Source organism: Pteropus medius, unplaced genomic scaffold, assembly GCF_902729225.1.
Source record: "Pteropus medius unplaced genomic scaffold, Ma_sr-lr_union100, whole genome shotgun sequence".
NCBI lineage: Eukaryota > Metazoa > Chordata > Mammalia > Chiroptera > Pteropodidae > Pteropus > Pteropus medius.
Window position 1 is genome coordinate 3,355,383 of NW_024356335.1, and position 22,121 is coordinate 3,377,503.

Below are 22,121 nucleotides of genomic sequence, written 5' to 3' on the forward strand. Positions count from 1 at the left end.
TTTACATGCTCACACATACACACGTACACACACATGGACACATTCTACATGCTCACACATACGCACAGGGACACATTCATGTCGGTGCACACACACACATCCTCTCACACATGGATGTGCATACACACGTGCACACGACTATCACACATATACATACTCATGCATACATTTGTGTGCGCACACACACACGCTCCTCCTCTGGTGCTAAAGCCTCCTGTCTCCTCAGTCCCCATAATTATAAAGTAGCCAGACAGGAGGCGAATCCCGCCCAGCAAATTCTCACAGGGTAGAGGGACGTAATATGGTGACAAGTGATCTTCGATGAGCATTCCCTCTGTGGCAGACACTGTCTGGGTCTCACTGAATCCTCGAGCACTCCAAAATGTGACTATTCGTTGTGTCCATCTTACGCATGTGAACGGCAAGGCTCAGAGAGGTGATGTGACCCCTCCAGCTTCACACACCTCCGCTGGGGCAGAGGTGACCCAGATGCACATCTGGCTGGCCACCAAGCCCACCCCTCCACTGCTGTGCTACGGGCCTCGCCCAGAGGGCCGCTGTGACAGCTCCAGGCACTGGCCCCACGTCGGTCAGTCAGCCTGTCTGTCCTTGTGAAACCCTAGTTGGAGGGCAGGAAATGGGGAGCAACAAAGCCAGGGACCCTCAAGGCCCTTCCCTCTGTCCCCACTCTAGGACTCCTGGAGGGACGTTTGCTCTGTTCTCACATGGGGAGCTCATGCAGGCGGGCCCCACGGCCCTCGCTCTGGGGCCACCCCAGCGCTGGGACGAAAACCAGGCAGGCGCCAGGGGCAGGCTTCAAGTCTGATGAGCCCAAGTTGGACTTTTGTCAGTGCCGGTCAGGGGACTCCTGGGAGACCCTGAGGAAGGGGCTTGTAGGCAACCCAGCCACTCTCCTGGCCACGGGCCAACGAGGGACGTTGAGTGGGAAACACGGGCACAGTGCCAAGACCCTGAGTATCATTCAGACCTGGACCTATTCACTGGCTCCTGCCTTCCATTCTTCCTTGCTTCCTTCTTTCTTTCCTTCCTTCATTGATTCACTCATCCATTCCCCCATTCATTTACTCAGTAGGCATTGATTCAGCTACTGCTCCGTGCCAGACACCATGCTAGTCACTGAGAGTAGCAGATACGGTTCCTGCCAAGCGCCCACAGCTGAGATTAGAGCTGCCAGGACGGAAGACCGTGAGGGCACAGCCGGCCAGAGCCACACCGCTGCACTCAGTCCGGTGGGGACTCTGGGATAGACGCGGCCTTTCTCCTCTCTCTCTTTCCCTTAGAAGCAGCATTGGGTTCACTGTCCACCCGAACGCCCATGGTCGGTGCTTTTACTGGTGGCATCTCCTGCGGGCGCTGCTCTCAGAGCTGGCTCACCCAGGCGGATGCCCAGCCCTGCCGCCAGCAGGCTTCGGGACCGTCCCGCAGGGCGAATGTCCTGCTTCTCTTCTTCTCGGGACCTCGCGTCTGGTCCAGCCCCTCCTTGCTGAGGGGAGCAGGAGACAACCTGCTTTGGAAGGCGCCAGTGGGGCTCAGATGTCCCCTGCGGTCCCTTCTGAGGCCCAGGGCAGTCCTGACAATCCAGATGCCAACCGCCTTTTGTCCTTCAGCCCCAGTGGCCCAGCGTCTGGCCTCCGTGTCCATCCTGCATGAGCCTCTCTTCCCGTCCACCAGAAAGAATCCCCTCTCCCCAAAGCCCATGAGCATTCTCGACTTCCCCAGAGGGGAGGGTTTATCGCACACACTCGGAAATCTTCGTTGTGTGTTCTTTCTTCTCACAGTCTGGTGACTACCATTTGCGTTGCCACCTGGGCACCCTTCACTCACCCAGTGCTCAGCCCCACTGGGTCCCCCCTGCACCTCGGGCCTCCCCGGGCCACACTGCCCCTGCTCCACAAAGGGGAGCAGATTCCCTCTTTCCCCAGAAGCCCAGGTGTCGCCCTACCTGGGCCTGGAGACCAGTGTCAGCCCCGAAAGAGCCCCCGAAGCACTTTAGCAAAGCAAGGGCCCCTCTCGGAGACCCCGCCAGCCATTCCCAGCAGATAGGTAGGGACACAGCTCTCTCTGCGTCTCACACCTGCAGGGGGGACAGTGGCCTCGGAACCGGAGCCAGGGAGCAGGAGAGGGCTGGGCCCCACGCAGGGGGATGAGGTGTGAGAGAGGAAGAAGCCCTGGCTTCTCTGGCCCCCCAGGCTGGGCTAGGGCTGAAGCTGGAGGAGGACAGCCTGCAACTGACTGGCCCACCAGCCCCCCGCCCCAAGCCAGGAAGGGAGGTGGAGCCAGATGCCAACACGAAGGGCAGGGATGCCCCAGGCAGTGACCCCCACCACGGGCATACACCCCTGCGCTGGCCTGAAGGCACATCTAATCGCCCTTTATGCCACTGTGAACAGGCTGGCGGGAGCGTCCCGTTATCTGGCCAAGGCTGGATCATCTGAGCCCGTCAGGCAAATTTGCCTCCCCTGAGTTTACACACATGGACGTGTCAGCCTGGTGGCCCATAGGTGGTCCTGAGCAACCAGAGCTCAGGCCGTGTCCACTACTTCCTTGAAGAGGCCAGCATTAAAGGATGCCTGTGTGGGAGCCCACAGAGTCCCTGGGACCATGTGCTGCTCCCTGTGGGAGTGGGCTAGGCTGGGGTGGGGGCGCCACGGCCACTGACCGTGCTTGCTGGGACCATGGAGTGAGGGTTCAGGGAACAAAGGGGGCTTTCTGCTGCTGCTCTCCTCCTGTCCCCTCATCTTGTCCCCAGCTCAGCCTCAGCAAAGTCATAGGGCCTGTGGGCTGGGGACAAGTAGCCGAACTCAGGGAGACGTTGTCCTTTCTCAGCCCCCAGACCACCCTAAAGACCCTCCCCATCTTCAGGGCCCAGAATAAGGACAAAGCAGTGCCCTAGGTCAGGGCCCTCAAGAGCCAGAGGCTGGAGTCACTGGCTTTGGTGGGGGGTGGGGGGTGGGGGGTGGGAGACCCCTTCTCTCCTCATGTCCCCAACCTGCAGTTTTTTTTGTCTAGATGTCCTGGGAGTGGGGACAAAGGCAGAAGGAGAGCCCTGAGTCACACACTACTTTCCCAGGGAGGAGAGGGAGATGGCCCTGAAAAGGCATTGCCCACACGGACTTAATAACTGGACAGTAGGGACTATGGACATTGCACAGGGTTGGCCTCTAGCAGATCTCAGGCTGCTCAGAAATTCAAGGGGGAAGGGAATATCTCAGGCCCACTAGTGAAAGGTGACAGGTGCTTCTTTATGTCTGATTTGGCACTAAACATGAGGCCAAGAATATCAGCCTAAGAGTTAAAAATTTTAAATTAGGTTTTCTAAAAGAGGAACAAAGTGGATACTAGAGATGATTGTATATGCAGGCATGAAAATACATAATGTCATTCATCTCGGTTATCTCTGAGTCATAGGGTTATTGAGTGAGTTTCTTTATTTTTTGTCTGTATTCTCCAAATTTTCCACAATGGGTAAAAGGTTTCGGTTACACCCAGAAAAAAAAAAACAACCATTTAACTTTTTTCAAAGAAGACATAATCGGAAATGCTTACCGATCAGTTTTTAAGAGGTGAAATATGCAAGTACATCACAACGTTCATGACAAAACTCTCCGCCACCCCCTTCTCCAGTCTGGCAGGGCCCGTCTGTGTGGAGGGACGTGAGCAAGGACGCGCCGGGCCGGAATACAGGTGGTGGAAAGACGGGGGTGCTGAGGGGCCCTGGGAGGAGGCCCCGCTGCTGGACAGAGAAGGAGGGAGGGCGAGGTGACACCCCTCTCTGGAGGGGCGGGATGCAGCAGGAGCCAGTCACAGCTCACAGTCGAGTTGGGAGTGAGGTTAGATGGACGATGCCGGGTCCGCAGAGGTCACGAAGAAGGCGCGCAGCCTGCGACGGGAGCGTCCAACAGAGGGGCCGAGTCAGTCTGCGGGATCGGGCGGCTCCTGGGAGAGGTGAAGCCCAAGGACATTTAGTGAAGAGGGCCGCCGTGGGCCCTCGAGGGGGTCCTGGCCCTGAAGAGACTGGGAGGCCTGAGTCATGTGCCAGGACAGGAGGGGGGCCCAGGAATGCTCGGTGTCTCTACGAGGGACCATAGGAGAGGAGGGCTCCGCAGTGCGTCCTGGGCCCCGAGTTCTTAGTGTGCCTCTGCAGTGAAGGATCGCGGTCTGGCTTCCGGGCCCTGCCAGTAGTGCTGGGAGCGGCCTGCGGTCGGAACTGCTTACTGTCTCAGTGACCTTGGCCATGTCTCTCCACCTCTCTGAGCCTCAGGTCTCTCAGCGCTACAGGGAGAATGCTCACAGGAAATACTCAGCCCATACATGGAGTTTCTTCCTTTGGGGAACTTCGGGATTTTTGTGAGTTTCATTTAGTGGGTACCTCTTGCCAGCAAGCACGTGATCCAGGCTCTCAGGCTGGGTGGAGACAAGACTACTGAGGTCTAGGGGTGATTATTACCCAAGACTTCTCCCCGCCTCCTAGCCTCCGAGACCAAGAACAGGAACTTGAGTTAAAATACAAAGATTGACCCCCGAGGCATCTCCCAGCTAATGTTTACCCAGAAAACTGCCGAGGGGAAGATGCCGTCCAGAGCTGCCCTGGCCAGTCTGACTTCTCACGGTGCTGCTGGCCGTGAAGGACTCTGGCTGCCTCCACCTCCGCAGTACCCCCCGCTCTTCCTTCTAGTGTTGTGACCTTGGGCAAGTTACTCGGCCTCTCCAAGCCTCACGAGGTGGGGATAAGGCTATCCCACAGCGTTGTCTGATTAAACATGATAGCGAATGAATCCTGCTTAGCTCATGCCCTGGCACCCATCATCACCCCATCGTCACCATCATCCCATAATCCTGTCGCAGCCATCATCACCATCTGGCACAGTCTTTGGGACTGAGGTTCTTCTGTTTGGTCGTCAGCCTCCATCTTCCCCAGACCAGACTTCCCATGAGGCGGGTTGCCTGCTGCAGCCCTCCCCGCTGCCACCCCCAAGATCCATCCTTGGGAGGGAACAGTAAAAGGGGGTGCAGTCTGTTCAGCCACATGTTCCTACATGATGCCGGGAAGGGCGCCTATGGTTCTGGAGTGGAAGCTCCACCTCAGTCCGTCAGGGAAATCCCATGATTTCTAGAGTTCATCAGATACCACTGCCGATTGGGTTTTCTGGCCCTGAACGTTCAAACAACAGATCTTCTCAGATCAGGGAAGGAATCGTCGTCTGGCTCCCGTGGCTGAAGATCCTGGCTCCTCTGTGCTGACGCCAGCCTGCCTGGGCCCAGCCAGAGCCCCCCGCCCCCCATCCTTCTCCAGGCCTGCAGGGTTCAACGTGAGAGGGAAAGTCGGCTACCACAGCCCTGACTCTATGCTCCAAAAAGCTGGCCTCGGGGAGGAGTCATCATTACTTTAAGGACAGGGTTATGCCCCCAGGCTCCAGGGGACTGGGGTGGGGGACATGGATCGACTCCTCCACCTGGAGCAGCTTGACCATGTGGGCCTTCCATTCACACGGGAAAGCCAGCCTGCCTTTGTGAGCATCTGCATCTCCATCCTTAATGACACGCAAGTGAAGCGGGACAAGTGGCTTCACCTCCTTGAACCTCAGTTTCCTCTCCTAAGACAGGGTGAGAACAGCCCCGCCTCACAGAGTCGGGGGGAGCAGTGGGTGAAAGCACTTGGCTGTGTCGTGGTAGGCCGTCGGCAAACAGCAGCTGCTCTGAAGTGCCAGGCAGCCGACACCATCGGGAGAGCACCCTGGCGGCGAAGCCCAGGGTCCAGGGACCCAGGAGGCGGCCCGGCCCCAGGAGGTCCAGGGCCGAAGGACTGTGTGGCCTCCAGCCTCACAGACACCGACGAAGGCCGTGCAGCGTGCTGCGGCAGAAACGGGCAGGGAGCAGCGTCCGCACGGTGCTGGCTCCGGACCCGGGCCCAGTCCCCATGGCAGCCTGTGCCACACATGACACCCCGAACGGTGTGGGAGGAGCTTGGGCTGCAGAGTCACACAGACCTGGGTTCAAATGCTGGCTGACTAGGCTCACTCCTTGGTCAAGTGTCCTCACATCACTGAGCCTCAGTTTCCCCATTCTGAGGAGGATGTTGGGGCTTGAACACAGCTCCCGTGAGAGGAGGCGCGTGCGGCCTGGCACATCGGAGCTCTCGCTAAGCAGTGACCCCTCCGTGAGCCGCCCCAGTGACCCCGGCGTCCGTGCACTCCCCCACCGGCCCAGTGCACTTGGGAGCACCCCACTCCTTCTGGAAGGACTCCAGGGAAGGCTGCTGGGAAGCCTACACTGGATGGAAGATGCTGACCTAAAGCCCTCCAGCAACAAATGTCAGTCCTGCCGTGGACTCTCAAAAAAGGGGAGAGAGCGATGGAGAGAAGGTGGCCACACCCACCGTGCCGCCTGGTCTGAGGCACTGGAAGTTGCAGACAGTCCACTGCGGTCACACATTTTCCTGGGGAACCTGGGAAAGAAGATGCAGTAGAAGAAAGGTGGACAGAAGGGGTCGGATGGTCCGGCTCTGGGAAGGGAGGCGCCACATCCAACTCCACGCCGGAGGGAGCTCGGAGCGGGAATCGGAGCAGAGGAGGAGACGCCCCCACCGCGGGGCACAAGGGATGTCACCGTGGAAACGTCCAGTGTCAGCGCTGTCCCGTCAGGGCGTGGCTGGGGGAAAAGCAGCCCTCAGAGCAGCCTGCGTAAGCACAGGGTTGTGACGTGTTGTGACACGTTATGGTGTTGCATCCAGTTGAGAGGTGCATGACAGGTCTTGCCAGTCACCGTGAAGTTCCTGAAGCTTTTCGGACATTAGAGCAGATCCATCATTACCTGTAGAGAGTCTCATTGGCTCACTGCATCACAAGCCTTTGTGAACGGAAGACTGGGAGGACGCAATCCAGCCCGTGGGCCGGGCGTCGAGCGTGCCAGGGCCTCGTGTGTGCTGCAGCTCAAGCTGGGGCTGGGGCTGGGCTGCGGTCAGCCTGTGACCATCATCTGTCAGCGGCCCCAGTGGGGGAAAGGGCTGACACCCGTTACATTCGAGACCTTGGGGGGCCAAGCACACGCTGCACCACCTGACGAGGAGCAGCTGATGGGCTGGATGGGCGGGGTCCCAGAGCAGCCGACCTAGATGACCATCAGGCTCCCACTAGCCCTGAACTTGGGCCCCTGGACAGTGGACCCATGATGAACATCGAGGACAGTTCCGTCCTGAGTGGAGGATGGAGGGACAGGGAGCAACGCAGTCCCCCTCGCGAGGACCCTGAGCTCAGCTATGGTGTAGTGCACTGACCACGATGAACGAGGACGTCCCCACGCCAGCCACGGGTGTCCAGGGCCATAGGGCAACATGCAGCCACCCAAGACTGGCAGCGGGGAGCAGAGGGAGTGTTTGAACAGGAAGTCTGGATTTGTAAATCGGGTTATGTCGCCGTTTGGCCAATGCGCAAGCGAAGCGGCAGCCCAGGGATGGACCGCGCTGCAGAGCCGGGAAGAAGGTTGAGGACCAAGTGGACACAGGAGGTCCCTCTGCTAGGAGAGAGAAGGGTCACGAGAGGAGAAAGATGGAAGCCTCGCTGCAGGTCGGTTGAGCTTCCTGCTGACCCCAGAAACAGCGTTTTCTGCCGGGAAGGTTCACTGTTGGTGGCTTCAGGTGAGACAGGAGCCAGCTGGGCTGCCCGCGGAGAGGCCCCAGAGCACGAACTCTCGGACAGAGCAGGTCACAGAGCCGGTCTGCGGGGGACCGGCCAAGAGGACCTAGAGGAGAGGAGTTCGGGTGTGTCCCGGCTCACGGCTGCGTCCACCGTTCAACTGGGCTTGCTGGGTTTACCGTGGGCTGTTCTGGTTCCGCGGCCTTTCCTGTTAAACCTGGGGCAAGTGGGCGTGCCACCTTGACCCTGGAAGAAGAGTGGACATTTAATTTTTAAAAGTTAAGGAAATAATGAGCCAGGGACCTGGGGACTTGCCTGGATGGAGGCTCTGGGGGTGTTTGTTCCCTGACCTGGCAGCTCAGGAGGCTGGAGGTTGGCACTTCCTGAGCTAACGGCCACCGTGTCGGGGATCCTCGCGTCCCCTTCAGAGTATCTGGCCTTTCCATTCTGTTCTTAAAACTCAGCCTTTTTTTTTTTCCCTCCGAAGCAGGGGACGTCTCTATGCCACACTGGGGCCCAACTGGCGGGTTCCAGTTCGGAATTCTCCGAGAGCCCGGAGCTGCGTCTACAGGTAGCTGTTACGCATGTGCTGGTTTATTTGGCAAATAGCTATAGGGTGCTCGTTGGAGGCCAAACACTGTGCCAGATCCAGGCTGTGAATGAGATGGACACAGCCCCCTGCCGCAGCCCGCGAGGCCACTGCTACAGCAGAGGCAGAAGCGGAACCGAAAGTCACAGGCGCCCAAGGTCTTGGGTGGGGGCAGGGTGCCCTGGGAGGGGTGAGCAAAGAAGGCCTCCCTGGAGAAAAGACTAGAAGAGCTATAGGAATTAACCAAATGAAGGGAGGGGAGGTGGAGGGACAGAGTGGCCCCAGCCAAAGGGACAGCCCCTGGGACCAAGAGGCAGGAAGGGCAGGGTGGCTGAGTGCAGGGACTCTAGTGCTGTGGTGGGATGAGGGGCCTGAGAGGAGGGTGAGGAGGCTGGCCTCAGAGGCAGTGAAGGGGTGGGATGTGACAGGGACGGGAGAGGACGGGGTGGCATGACCCCAGCATCCTGGCTGTGGGGTGACGAGCACACGGGAAGAAGGCAGATGTGGACGGTGTGAGGCCACGGTCGCACATGGGCGGTCAATCGAAGGAAGATCGGGTTCTGCCCCATGGTGGGAGGGGTGGTGGCTGAGGTGGACAGTCCGGCGTATTTAGGACACGGGATCAAGGCATCCTTGGGACTGACTGGGTTGCAGGGAAGAAAAGCCCTAGGTTTCTGCCCCGAGCAACCGGGTGGATGGTGGTGCCATTCACGGGAACAAGGAAAGAAGAGCAGCCTGGGGGAGGTGGCTGTCCCTGGGCAGAAGCTCCTGCGTGTGGGGCCGGAGCTCAGGAGAGAGGTCTGGGGGACGGAGCGGGCGGGGGGGCACCGCCCATGAACATCTTCACCTATGGGTGGCGCCTGAATCCCCACGGCAGAGAGAGGACTCCCCAGGGTGAGAGAGGAACCCTGAGGAACAGGTACAGGGCATGGTCGTGTGTGGGCCACCTGTCACCTGCCCGCCCCCTCCCACTTCCTCCATGCCAGCACAGGAAGGAGGGGCTGCCCAGACCTCAGGTTCCCCAAGTGGAAAGCAAGCCCACGGGTGCTAGCCCAGGGAGCAGCCGGGCAGAAGCCACTGCAGAGTCAGGGTAGGGTGGGGGTGCTGCCAGGGGCCTAGGTCACAGGATGCTTGGTCACCAAGCTGCGGCTTCGCAGCACTCAGAAAGGTGAGGGAGGCGACAGTTCTCAGCTTTGGGTGAGCCCAGGGCCACCGTCCTTCATGCTCTGCAGCCTCGGGGCCCTCCCCATCCCGGCCTTCCCCAGCAGCCTGTGGCAGCATTATGGACTCCACAGTGGGGGACCCGTGGGCCCCAGTCAGTGGGAGGGAGCCTGACCTCAGCTCCTCCAGGTGTCTGACCGGTGCTGTCCCCTCAGCCCCACCGGCCCGTGCATCTGTGCGCTGGGCGGCTCGGCGGCCGTGCCCACCATGGAGGGGCCTCTGCGGAGGAAAACTCTGCTCAAGGAAGGACGGAAGCCCGCGGTAAGTGCAGGCCCGTCTCCTCCGGGGGCAGCAGGGGCGTCGGGAGGGGCCTGGCCTCCGGCCACCAGCCACGGTTCCGGCCCTGGCTGTGCCACTGAGTGGGCAAGGAACTCGGTTTCCACATCCGTAAACTGGGGTGGAATGTGCCTGTGTCCTAGCGGACTTGACAAGGGTGTCACAGCACGCACAGTGAGCGTGCAGTGAACACGAGCCGGGCAAGCGCCCTGAGGGCAGTGGAAGCCTGAGACCCGGGAGTCCGGTGGACACTGCCCCTGAGAAAGTCCCCTCAGCCCAGGACAGTCACAGATGCAGTGCCCCTCTCCGCCTGGCCTCACAGAACAGCCACAGCAGGACGGTCATGGAGTCAGGAGGCCTTTCACGCTCCACCACCATTCCCAGGTCCCCGTGCTGGACCCGGATGCCATTGGCTCCACGACCCTCACCCGTGGCAGGGCCTCAGCTCCTTGCAAAGGCCTCTCTTCCACAGAACGTCCGTAGCAGCCGCCTCCAAACCCACCTGTGAGCTGCGTCTCTGGGCAGCATCTGCTGGCATCTGTTCTGCCCTTCCTCTCCTGCTCTGGCCCCTGCTTGCCCCTGTCCCCTGCTCACGGAGCCACTTGGAGATGCCCTGTCCTCCCAGTGCCCACCATGAAGATGCCAGGGCCCTAGTCCAGGTGCTGCCTCCAGACAACCCCGTCTGCAGGTGCCGGGTAGATCATGGGGTGAGGAGCAGTCTTCACCCCAACCCTCAGGCCACACTCTGTCCTTGGCCCCAGAGTGTCACAAACATACAAGGGTGACATGGGGCCTTATGTCTAGCCTGTTGCACAGACCCGCCTGCCTCTCTCCCATGCCCAGAGTCTGGGCCCCAGCCTTCTGAGACCAGGGCAAGAGCAGTGTTTTCCCGAATGCCCGTCGGCCCAGCAGCGACTGATGAAATCAGTTCTGTGGGTCACGGCCCGTATTTTGGAGCAGAACAGAACAAAAAAAATGATGGAGTGCCTGACACTAAGTGCAGGCGAGCGTTATTCACCAAGCCTCCTTCAGTTCGACCCGCATCCGCATGTGTGTCGTACACACCTGTGGAGGTCATCAACCAGATCTGAATGCCACTGCTTCTGCATTCGTGGTGACGCAGCTCCACCCAGTGTGGGGAGGGGGCCTTGCAGGCTGTGACACAGAGCAGTCTGCTCCTGTAAGCTCAGCCCTCCAAGACCAAGATGGGGTATCGGCTTGGCCTGTGTGGAACCAAAAGGTCCCTGAAGTGATTGCCCCCGGACGGAGGAGCAGCGCCCCCAAACGGGGAATTCTAGCCTTCACACCTAGAGAAACAGAACCCAGGCCTGCCGCTGGGCCCTGCCAGGTTTTTCCACTTCTAGCCATGAATTCTTCAAATGCGATGCCATTCAGTCTCCGCCAGAGCACCCCATCACAGGCGTGCTTCTTCGAGGCTCCGGTGTGCCATGTCCCTGTTTTAAAAATGTTTTTCCCCGGGACATTCCTGGGTCCAGGTCACCTGGACACATAGAAATTACGCCTCGGCACTGCCCTAGACGAGGTGAAGCAGGAAGGCTCTCTGAGTCAAGCAGAGGAGACGGGGAGTGGGGCTCGGGGCCGATGAGCTCAGAGGCACTGATGGCGACAGTCGCTCTCCTCTAGATCCTGGGTGGAGGTGGCAGTGAGCAGGGGGAGAAACGAGGCCTTTGCCGGCATCGATTCGGGGAAGGGGCCACCCTTCCACCCACATGGCTGGTCCGTGATGAGGCAGCCAGGGGACTCCGCGCCCCCACCACGCACAGCATTGTCGCTCTGCCTCTCCTTTCTGGTGTAGCTGTCCTCGTGGACCAGGTACTGGGTCATACTCTCAGGATCCACCCTCCTGTACTACGGAGCCAAGTCCTTGCGGGGAACGGACAGGAAACACGTAAGTCCCACGAAAGGACCCTCCGTGCTGGGCCCTCGTCTCTCGTGAACCGCGGGGCCCGGGCAGAGGCGGTGGAGGTGGTAGGTGGGGTGGGAAGGAGCCTCACGTGGCCCAGGTCTCCTCGGGGAGTGGAAGTCGTGAGCCTCCCGGCTGCGCTCTCGTCCTCCAGTATAAATCCACACCTGGCAAAAAGGTCTCCGTCGTGGGCTGGATGGTGCAGCTGCCTGACGACCCCGAGCACCCGGATATCTTCCAGCTGAATAACCCCGACAAAGGTAGGCGCGGGCCCGGAGCCGGGTGCCTGCAGCTCCTGTCTGCCTCGTTCCATCTTCTGCTAGATGCACACTTCGAAATAGCAGGAACTTTTGTGGTTGCTGCTTTCTCTCTACTTTAGATTCTCACGTTCACGGGATCCTCTCGCTAGTCCACAGAAGCTGCTCACACCCTGATCCGTGTGTCCTCTGAGCAGTGTGCGTGGCATGTGCTCACAGGAACCCTTTTTGTGGCCTCACCCCTGGCTCCCAGACCCCATTACCCCCCCGGAGCTGTAACCTCAGCATTTTGTAATAAATAACATAATGCCACGTGGCCAGAAGGGTCTTGGGTCTCGGGAGATTTCAGGGATGCCTCTGACATTTCCTGTGCCACGAGACTCTGGCAGTGTCCTGGTCCAAGGTCAAATCAGAGAAGAACCCTTTTACTAAGTGCCAGCTCTAACTTGCCCAGTCATCTCCCAGATCTTCCTGGTTCTTGCCCCATGACCATGCTGGGAAGATGGAGAAGTTCTAGGCACCATCCTGTCTGAGAGCCCTGGCTGCACTGACACTCAGAACAGGCCCTGCTGGTCCCCTCGGTAGCCCGAGTCATGTGACAAAACCCCCAACTGCCCGGGTCTGGCGTTCTGGCCAGGCAGACTCCCTGGTGCGTCTTCCCACCTTCACAGGAATGTTCTAGTGCAGCGTCCGTGTACGTAACGATCACCTGGGGATCTTGTTGAAATTCAGATTCAGATTCAGTGGATCCAGGTGGGACACCAAGATTCTGCGCTTCTAACAAGCAGAACAGACGATGCCTCTGGTCTAGAGACCTCACCTGGGGGGTCAGAGCTCTAAGGTTTCTAGCTGAGACGTCAAAAACAGGCGCCTCAAGGAGCCCAGGGAATGGGGAGGAGAGGGACCGAGGCGCTGTTCCTGAGCGATCAGACCCACGTGCAGCTGCCCTCGGCCCGGCCGCCACCGGGGTGGCTTCCTCAAGACTCCGAGCCCAGATTAGAAGCGATTTCTTTAGCAAATAAAGGCTGTGCCCACACAAGCTTGATTTAAGGGCCTTATGGCCATGGGGACCACAGGCCACTCTTGAGCCTTCGCCCAGAGGAAAGCGTGGCCACCGATAGCGGGAAATGTGACACCGGGTGGCCAGGGTCCCTGGGTAGAACACAAGGAGTCTGGGAAGTTGGGCGGGGAAAAATTACGTCTTTGTTTTTCGTGACCTCTAACGCTTTAATGACGAGTATTAAACTAGAATGTTCATATTCCCTGTGACTTTATCTCCGAGAGAAGCCACAGATGTTTTCACGTCACATGTTGGTGCAGACATCTCAGAGTGCCATTTCTGCTCATCTCTCTGAAGTGACATCAGACCTGCTCCTGGGTCCTGTGCATTAATAAGGAAGCACAGATCTATCTCCATCACCCGTTTGCGTTTTAGTAGTTTGATAACTCTATTTCAGTATTGATTTTCTTTGTTTTATTTTATGCATTGGAAAACATTATTCTGAGAAGAGTCCGCAAGCTTCACCAGTGCCAAAGGCACTGTGGGCCGAAAAATGGTTAAGAGCCTTGGTCTAATTGAGCGCCGGGAGCACGGGTGGGGGGAGGGAGGCTCCCTCTCTGCAAGTCCCATGCTTGCCTTGGGCTGCTCTTGACCTTCCTTAGTTTGGTTCCCATGTTCACGTTTATCTGCATGCCACAATCACGGGCAGACCCTCCCCTGTGACCCTCTTCTTAACCAACGGCTTCTCTACCCGTCAGGCAATGTTTACAAGTTCCAGACTGGTTCTCGGTTTCATGCAATACTGTGGCACAAGCATTTGGACGATGCGTGTAAAAGCAACAGGCCTCAGGTAAAGTCACCAGAATCTTGCTTGTCACCTGAAATAAATACCCTCTCCCACCCTTGCTTGGGACTAAGGGTCCTTCCCTCAGAGCCTAAGCTGAGCTCCCAGGCTCCCTCTTTTGGTCAGCCTTTTCCCATGAGACTGGGCACCCCCTGCTCAGCTGAGAACAAAGCCCCCGTGCCTGTGTCTTGCCCACTGACGGAAAGCCACGGAAATATCCATCAGGGACAGTGAGGTGGCAGGTGCCGTATCGCCCCAAGGTTCAGGCCGCAGAATCTATTTAGATCATTCCCCCCAAAGTTAATTTATGGGAATACTCCAAACTTATCAATGGGTCCCCTGCCACCCCCCCACTCCCCACGCTGACAAGTGGGGCTCTGGTCTGCTGGGCCTGCGGTGGTTCCCTCCCCACCACGCCCATCCACGCCCACCCATGCCCCGCCCCCAGGGCCAGGCATCACCTGAAATGCTTCACAGGCAGGACGGGGCCCACACCCTCCCACCGCCCCTGCGAGGCCGGTCCCCTCACTGTCTCCATTTAGCACCGAGGACACTGAGGCTCAGAAAGTGGCAGCGCTCATTTAAGGTCCCACGGTGAGTGAGGTCTGGCCCGGGTCTGCCCCACACCAAAGTCGACACTTGCTGTCCCTCAGCTCCCCCGCCTCCCGCGTCCCGGGCCACCTCTGGCTCCCTCAGCCTCCTGCAGCTGAGCTCAGGGCCCGGGAGCACAGCCCCTGCTGCCCAGGCTTGTGAGAGGAACGGCTGCCCAGCCCTCAGCACCAGGCGGATGGGCCAGAGCATCCTCACCCTGGGCAGCAAGATGCCAGGATGTGCGGTCCTGGCCCCGCGCCACCCTGCCCGTGTTCCCCAGGGATCAGCCAGAGTTGGGAGCTGGGGCGGTGGGTTCCTCTCAATCTGGGGCGAGAGCACCAGGGCTGGGAATAATGGGGGCAGCAGCCCCGAGGCCCGAGGGCATCTCAGCAAAGGCCAGTCCGTGCCAGGCACGCGGGTCAGGGAGGGGAGCGGCTTCAGTCGTGCTGGTCACGGCGCCATCACGGCCCCTCGGCGGTGCTCGCACGCGGGAGGGAGGTCTCCAGCGGGAGGGAGGTCTCCAGCGGCGTGTCTCGTGCGTCCATGCTGTTGGTTCCCATTCAGGGTTTTCACCTGTAATGTAACGAGAAGGACATGGATGACAAGCCGATCAAATTCTAGGTGATAGAAACTAGAAAGCGGACTTGGCAGGAAGTCCTTGACAAACGAAACAGTAGGACAAGGCCGACACGGGGACAAACTTGGGGTACCACGGGGAAGCTCACAATAAACTGCATTCGAGCCCCTCGTATGCTCACGCATGCACCCAGAGGCACGTGGGCAAGAACGTCCCCTGCGGCATCCTTGATAGAAAAGCCCAGACGCTTCGGTCCCTTCTGTCAGTCCCCGTCATGCGACACCTGAGGGCAGCTCCGAGTGTGAGCGCTGAAAGGAGCTCCATGATATGAGTGAAAAAGCAAAGTGTGAAAACGTGTGTAAGAGTGACCTCATTCATATTAAGATATATATGCGTCCTTATGTATGCGTATAAATTCCTAAAATGATATACAAGAAACCATGACTGTGACTTCCAGAGTGCCTACATACGTTTCTCACATTAAACAAATGTAATTGCCCATCTACACGATGGGAAGACCAGGGGACTTGCGGGACAGTCAGGTATTAGGACTTGAACAAGGCTGGTGTCACCTCAGGTCACATCGAGAGAGGAAGAATGTCCTGACTTCCTGTGCACCAGTCACACGGTACGTATCTGGGGTCCGTCATCAGCTCTGAGTGCGACTCGAAGAGAACAGAGCACACACAGGTGGCCCCGGGACCTGTGAGCAGGAGGCCGGGGTGGCTCCAGGTCTGACAGGGACCGACAGCACTGCGGTGGCCCCAGCCGGGAGCATCAGTGGCTGCTTTGAGCAGGAGCCTATCGTCCCCTCCAGGGGGATGGGAGGGAGGCAGCCTGAGGGTGACAGCCGGTCCGCAGCAGGTAGCTGGGAAGTGAGTCAAACCCACTTGACAGAGCAGGTGTTTGGTCAGAAGGCCGAATGGATTGAATTTCATGTGTGGCAAATGCGGGGTGCCGTGGCGAGGTGTAGCTGCGTTGAAGTACTTTTGTCCAATGTTCAGACCTAAGGGAGGAGACTTTCTTATTTTCCTACTCTTTTCTCTTTTTATTTCTAATTTACTTTGAACCAAATATTCCCTCTCTGTGCTGTACGTAATAATAAAAAGTTGGCAACAGCTGAATACTCCACAGCAGAGGATTCTTTCGGTAGCCACAGCCCATCCGCCTGATGGCGTACGACGAAAGGGGCCCTCCCCACGGCAAATGTCAGTGACTAAGACTAAGACCGGTTTTCTTTTGGGGGGAAATTGCATTTCTTCACATTGCTTGAAATCACACTGAATCCACGGAAACCTCATAGCCCATAACCGCTCTCCTGATTTGTTTGTTTACCATTCTGGTACAACATGAGCACGTGCAGTGATTCCTGATACATTGCCTAGGGTACCTTTTTTAAAAAAAACTGTCTTTTATAAATAGAACCATAACTGTGTATTTTCTTCCGCGACTTGCTTTCCTCCCACAGTGCGTTCTTAAGATTCATCTGTGTCAATGTGCGTAGCTCTCATTCCTTTATTGGTGCTGATTTTCCGAAATCGATTCCTCTGCTAGTGATCCCAAGAGCGATTCCCTGCTTTTTGCCATTTGGAACAACGCTGCTGTCACCCTTCTCATAACTGTCTTTTTTCCAATTCATCACTGGGACCCAATTGACGCCGAGATGGATTGTTTTTGGTGAAATGGCTTTTCATCCGCTCTCCAGGACCCCCGGTGGCAGTGCTGGAAAAGGGGGCCCAAGGCTGGGGGAGCGTTAGCAGTTTTGAGGGGAGCGGGAGACTCCCTCACCTTGGGGCTGGTCGTCCCCGCAGGAAAAGGAACCGGGATCTCGTCCTGGGGACACAGCCGTGGGAAAGTCTCAGGGTTCCTGATCTCCCCAAACTTACTCCCTCTCCCTGTGCTTCCACCTGCCCATTCCCGCCACTTCCAACCCGCTCTCCCCGGCCGGCTTCCCTTCCGTGGGCACGCGCCCCTTCCTGCGGGGTCTGTGTCCTCTCACTCCAAGCGCAGTCGTATTTTGACCCAGGGAGAGTGGTCGAGAGCGTGGGCTGCGTCTCAGCCCGGCCACCTGCTCGCTGAGCCCTTCACTCTCTAAGCCTCAGTCCTCATCTTTATAATGGGGATACCTCCAGTACCGGCCTCCTGGGGCTGCTGTGAGGGGTGGAGGACACGATGCATGTGAAGTATTCAGAGCGGTGCCTGGCACACAGCGGTCACTGAACAGATGGCAGTGGATATTACTACCGTGCCCTCTCCCCACCTGACCTCATCCGTAGCCTCACTGGGCAAGGCCTGGTCCTTTCCCTTAGGGACCACCCCTTGTCCCCTTCCGAAAGGGTCAGAACTTTGACAAAAGGCTGAGCTTTCTCTTCTAGGTACCTGCAAACCTTATGTCATTTGAATAAGTCTCTGCGGGACTTGGCGTGACTTCACAGGCTTCCGGGAGGCCCGCCCAGGACTGGTGGTGAAGCGCAGGTCCTGGGCACAGGCCATTGGCCAGGGTGCTGGGAGACTCACAGCCGGACTCGAGGGGACGCAGCCTGTGGCCTCCCAGTCCAGAGGGCCCCAGCCCCCAGCGACTCTCACGACCCCCATTCTGCAGCTACACCGCCCTCCCTCCCTGGGCCCTCGGCCGGCCGTCCACCAGCTGCAGCTGTGACCAGAGCGCGTCCGGCCTGCGTCGGGTCCGCCGAGCTTCCTCCCGCACGGGACTGGACAGTGTTATCCCACGTGAGGGGCCAGAGAGAAGGACCAGGCTGTGGAACTGGCTTTTACACCCCAAGTGCACGGGGTTGCTCGCCCACAGGGCGGCCTCAGATTTTGTACAACCCCCCGAAGCGTCCTCTGCGTGTGTGTGTGCCGTATACATGTGCGTGAGCGAGTGTGAACTCTTCGAGAAACATGCATTTTGGCACAAGACTCGTGATATCACACACTTCATTGGCTTTGAGGCCCTGCTGGAACCTTGAGTGACAGCCTTGTCCACTGAGGAAGGGGAGAGAGCACAGACCCCTCCTGTGTTAAGGGTCCCTCGATTTCTTTTACTGTAAACGAACAATGCCTTAAATCGTGTCTTGTTTTCTGTTCCTATGGGTGCTATTCATCTGGAAGGCCTGCTTCCTGGGCCCGGGTCCCTTCCAGGCCTTGTTGCTGTCGGCTCTTCTGAGACAGAACCCGGCTTCTGGACTGTGGGCTGGGCCGCCGGCCTGCTGGCTTCCTCCCACGCCCTCCTGCACAGGGCCCGGAGGCCCTTCTCTTCTCATCCCCCCCTCCCCCCAGGCCAGGACGGGAAGTTGCAACACTTCTCCCAGCTTCTCAGAAGCAGCTCGGAGGCCACCAGGCTCACAGGGGACAGCTGCATGGAAGCTGCTTTGCATGGACCTCCCCCCGCCCGCCGGCTCAGGCTTCTGCTCTCATCATCTCGCCCCTTTGCCTCACTGCCAGGGCAGGGCCCACCGGGATTCCTGATCACTCTGGGGAGCTGAGTGACACTGAGGCCTTAAGCTCCCCAAGTCTTGGCCCCAAACCCAGTCACCAGCAAGTTTTCCATCATCCAAATCCAAGGGCACAATCGTTGATGCCCATGGTGACAAGACAGCAAAGCCCTGGGGAGTGAACGGCCCAAGTTCTACTTTCAGTTAAGAGCTCGTCACCTGAACGACAACCTTTACCTGTCACCGTCATATTTTTAAGACTTTTATTTTGCACAAATACACTTTTATTCAAAATAATGAATAAAAATCAACTTTATTTATGGTAGCTTTATCACCATAGCTCCCCTATTCCTCCCTTTCTCTCTCTCATCGGGGTGTCCCGATTCTGAGAAGGAAACCCTAAAATGATTTTCTGAAAGAAACTGAATTTCTGGGTCATGGTTTCGTAGCTCACAGTGATCAGACAACAATCCACCCCTAGAAGTTTCTGGGCAAGATGCTTCAAAACAACACCTTAACCAGTAAACTGTAATAAGTCAATTTAAAAACTACTAAAGGACCCACCACCGTATTTTGATCAAATGGTGACAACCTCTGAAAATCCAAATGAATTGGCGAAGAAAGGAGTTGTCATCAGGATGTCATTTTGTGGTCGAGCCTTACGGTGCTCGGTAACTAACCCTCCTTTGGAGCAAAGTCTAGAATACTTTCTTGCCAGGAAAACTTCAGATGGTAAAGTCGATGCCGTCAGACCTCGGCCATCGGGGCTTCGCACACTCGCCTGCAGCCGGGGTCCGGATGCGTGCACCTAATTCATACCAGTGACTATTCAAATTGGCATCTAGAGGCTGAAGGAAAGCACCAAACAGTCCAAACGCCTCTCACCAGAACCACCCAGTGTTAACGCTCTAACTTAACATTCAGTCCGATTCTACCTGTTCGTTTTCTGTCTTAAGTCTGGATGAACATGCCAGACTGGACCATCAGCTACTTATTTCCCTTGTGCTCCTCCACTCTTCGACTGTCCTGGTGTTTCTCCCATGAAATATCGTAGATGTCAATCCTGAAACCCGATTTCAGGCTCCACTAAATCAGATAATGTTCTACCCTCTACAAATTTGTCTTCTCTTTCGCAAATGTTTTCTTCCAAGCCTAATTTGAAATAGCACAATCGCAATTCTTCTCGAAGTGTTTGGCCTTTTCACTCGTTGAGGCTCATCCCACATCCCCTCCTCGAAACACTTTTAGATCGGACTCTTGAAAACTCTGCGGAAGCCTCATTGGCAAAGTCCCTGTGGAACCGATGAGAACCTTGAAGGTAGCGGCAGAATCCTGGAGACAAGGGGCTCGGGGCCAAGCACGTGAGTGCAGAGCAGATCGTCTTCCCAGTGTCGGTTTGACCCCCAAGCTGCAGGCGAGGAGGCCCGCAAGCCTCCTGGGACACGGGGGGCGGGGGGGCAGGCACAAGCCCCAAAGGGGGAGAGTCTATGGGTAGATTTTTACCCTGGAGGGAAGCAGCTCTGGTTTTTCCTCCTCGATTGTCCATAGTGCACAGATGTTTGTGAAACCATTGAAGATGACATGTCTTGCATGCATATGCTGTATTTTTTTTTTTTATTAAGCAAACAGGTCACGGCACCCCAAAAGGAAAATTATAGAATGTTGTCTACAAACTGGCATAGGTAGCCGGTATCATTACGGTGCCCCGAGAACAGACAGCCCCCTCCCACCTCTTTCTGGGAGAAATTTTCACCCCTTTCAGCTGAACACGTCTTGTAACTGAAGGTCAGCCAGCCAGCTGCATTCTGACAACCGAAATACTTCCTGGAGGATCGATTTGGCGGAGAGCAGTAGAAATATTGTTCTGAGTGTGCCCAGGGAGAGAGAGTGGCCTCCCTTTCTCTTCCCCAAAGAAGCCCGTTCATCACGCCTGTCCCACTGTGGCACCTAAAGAAGAAGATGCTTGAAGGGATTCTGTTTGGGAAAGTACCCACCGCTCTCTCTTGCCAACTGAATTTATAAAGCATTTTTTTTTCTTGCCAAGATGGCCAGTATTTCTTTTCATCATCTTCCTCCCACCTCTGAAGCCCAAGACCTCTATCTTTTAGAATGCCATCTACAGGTGGAAAGCGGTCCGTGAAAATGGGAAGCTATTGGCAAGCAGGGTCCGCTTTCATTCTACAAGTGGAGTCTAGACCTCCCACCGACTTGACTGATGCTTATAACCAGGTGAGCGTTGCCAAAAACACAGCCACACTTATTTTTACTGAGTTCATAAATGACTTTACTCAGTCCCACGTCACACTGGCATGGTGGGTGATTTCATGTTTAAAACAGAAAACAAAAACAACTACTAGAGTCCCTTTGAAAAATAGGTGCGCAAAACCGCCAATTCGTTCATTCATGCACATGTCTGATGAGTGCTTCCTGTGTGCCCAGGACATAAATGCCTGAGAACAAAACAGACCTGGTCCCTGCCCTGGAGGAGCTGACCATTCAACAAACAAATAGTCCTCACACTGCATCTCCCCCCGCAAGACCCTGCCTCTCTCCCAGCACTGAGTGCAAACCCTGTGCAGGTCCCTCCAGGCAAGCTTCAAAAGGCTCGACAGCCTGATCAGCCTCTTGATCTGTGACGTCAGTGGCAATGAGGACTAGATGGGTCTCTGTCCCAGAGGCGGGTTGGCCCAGACCCCGTAGGCACAGAGCTTAGCTTGGGCACGCAGAGGACTCCGAGGTAGGATGAGAGCAGGGGCAGAATGTTCACAGTATTTACTTCTGCAGTCTTTTGGTTTTACTTTCAATGTTCAATGCGCGTACAGCGTGAGCGAGAGCTGCATTTTCTTGGGTGTTGAGAACTTGTACCGTGGACCACCTCGCAGCGAGTTAGGCCAGGGGCAGCGTGAAATCCCAGCTCGCAGCAGCGACGCCATGGAGCATCGGTCCGTTCTATAACCATTAGTCTCCTTACCCATTTCTGAACAACTGTGACCATTCGGTAATGAAACAATAGTCATGAATTTATTAGTATGGTATACTCTTTAATAAATTTCGTGCCAAAATGCATGGTTTTTCACTTAGCATTCAAAATGTTGCGTAGAGAGTAGTTTTCGATTTCTTATGTATCCTTCAAAGTAAATTGAAAATCAGTTTCTACATTTTAATTTGTTTCTTGTTAAATCTGTTGCACTCTCCTGGGCTGTCTTTTTCCCAGCAGACTTCCTGCATGCAGTTGTGTAAGGACTTTCTAATTCCTGTAAAGTGTCTCACCCGCAATAACCACTGGACATCAGCCCCCCACCCCCACCCCCGATTCTTTAGATTTTTGGTGAAGTATTTTGTTACCTCAGTCTTGTATCAAGTTGCTGTATTTTTCAGCTTGTTACACCGATAATAATTTTTTCACTAATTAAATACTTTAATGTATAAACATCTTTGTTTACTTTGAAATTAAATGTGTTTTCCAATGAATCTTGCTCAATTCATTAGCCATGTGCATTTCACTTAGCAAGCAGTTGCTGAGCCAGATACAGACATGAAGGAGTGGGGTGCTCAGGACCCAGTTAAGAGGTTACTAGAACATAGGTGACATGTGGGAACAGTGCCCTTGGGAAGGGACAGAGTCAGTGTTGTGGGAGGGAGGTGGGAGTCTGGGGAAGCTTCAGAAGACAGCGGACATCTGGAGATTCATTTCGGAGGTCTCTGAACACACGGAGGACGGAGGAGGCAGGGAGACAGAAGAAAAGGCGGGATGAG

General features: G+C 56.5%; 1 protein-coding gene across 1 annotated transcript in view; it reads left to right on the forward strand.

Annotated features, from left to right (window-relative positions):
- Positions 1-21,770, forward strand: part of RALGPS1 (Ral GEF with PH domain and SH3 binding motif 1) — a 250,459-nt gene extending 228,689 nt beyond the window's left edge. Inside the window, exons 15-20 of the mRNA XM_039861567.1 lie at positions 8,140-8,223; positions 9,618-9,723; positions 11,555-11,647; positions 11,817-11,922; positions 13,678-13,769; positions 17,307-21,770. Coding sequence (XP_039717501.1) covers positions 8,140-8,223; positions 9,618-9,723; positions 11,555-11,647; positions 11,817-11,922; positions 13,678-13,769; positions 17,307-17,336 — 511 coding nt within the window. The 3' untranslated portion in view covers positions 17,337-21,770. The remainder of the gene's footprint in view (positions 1-8,139; positions 8,224-9,617; positions 9,724-11,554; positions 11,648-11,816; positions 11,923-13,677; positions 13,770-17,306) is intronic.
- Positions 21,771-22,121: the final 351 nt, after the last annotated feature.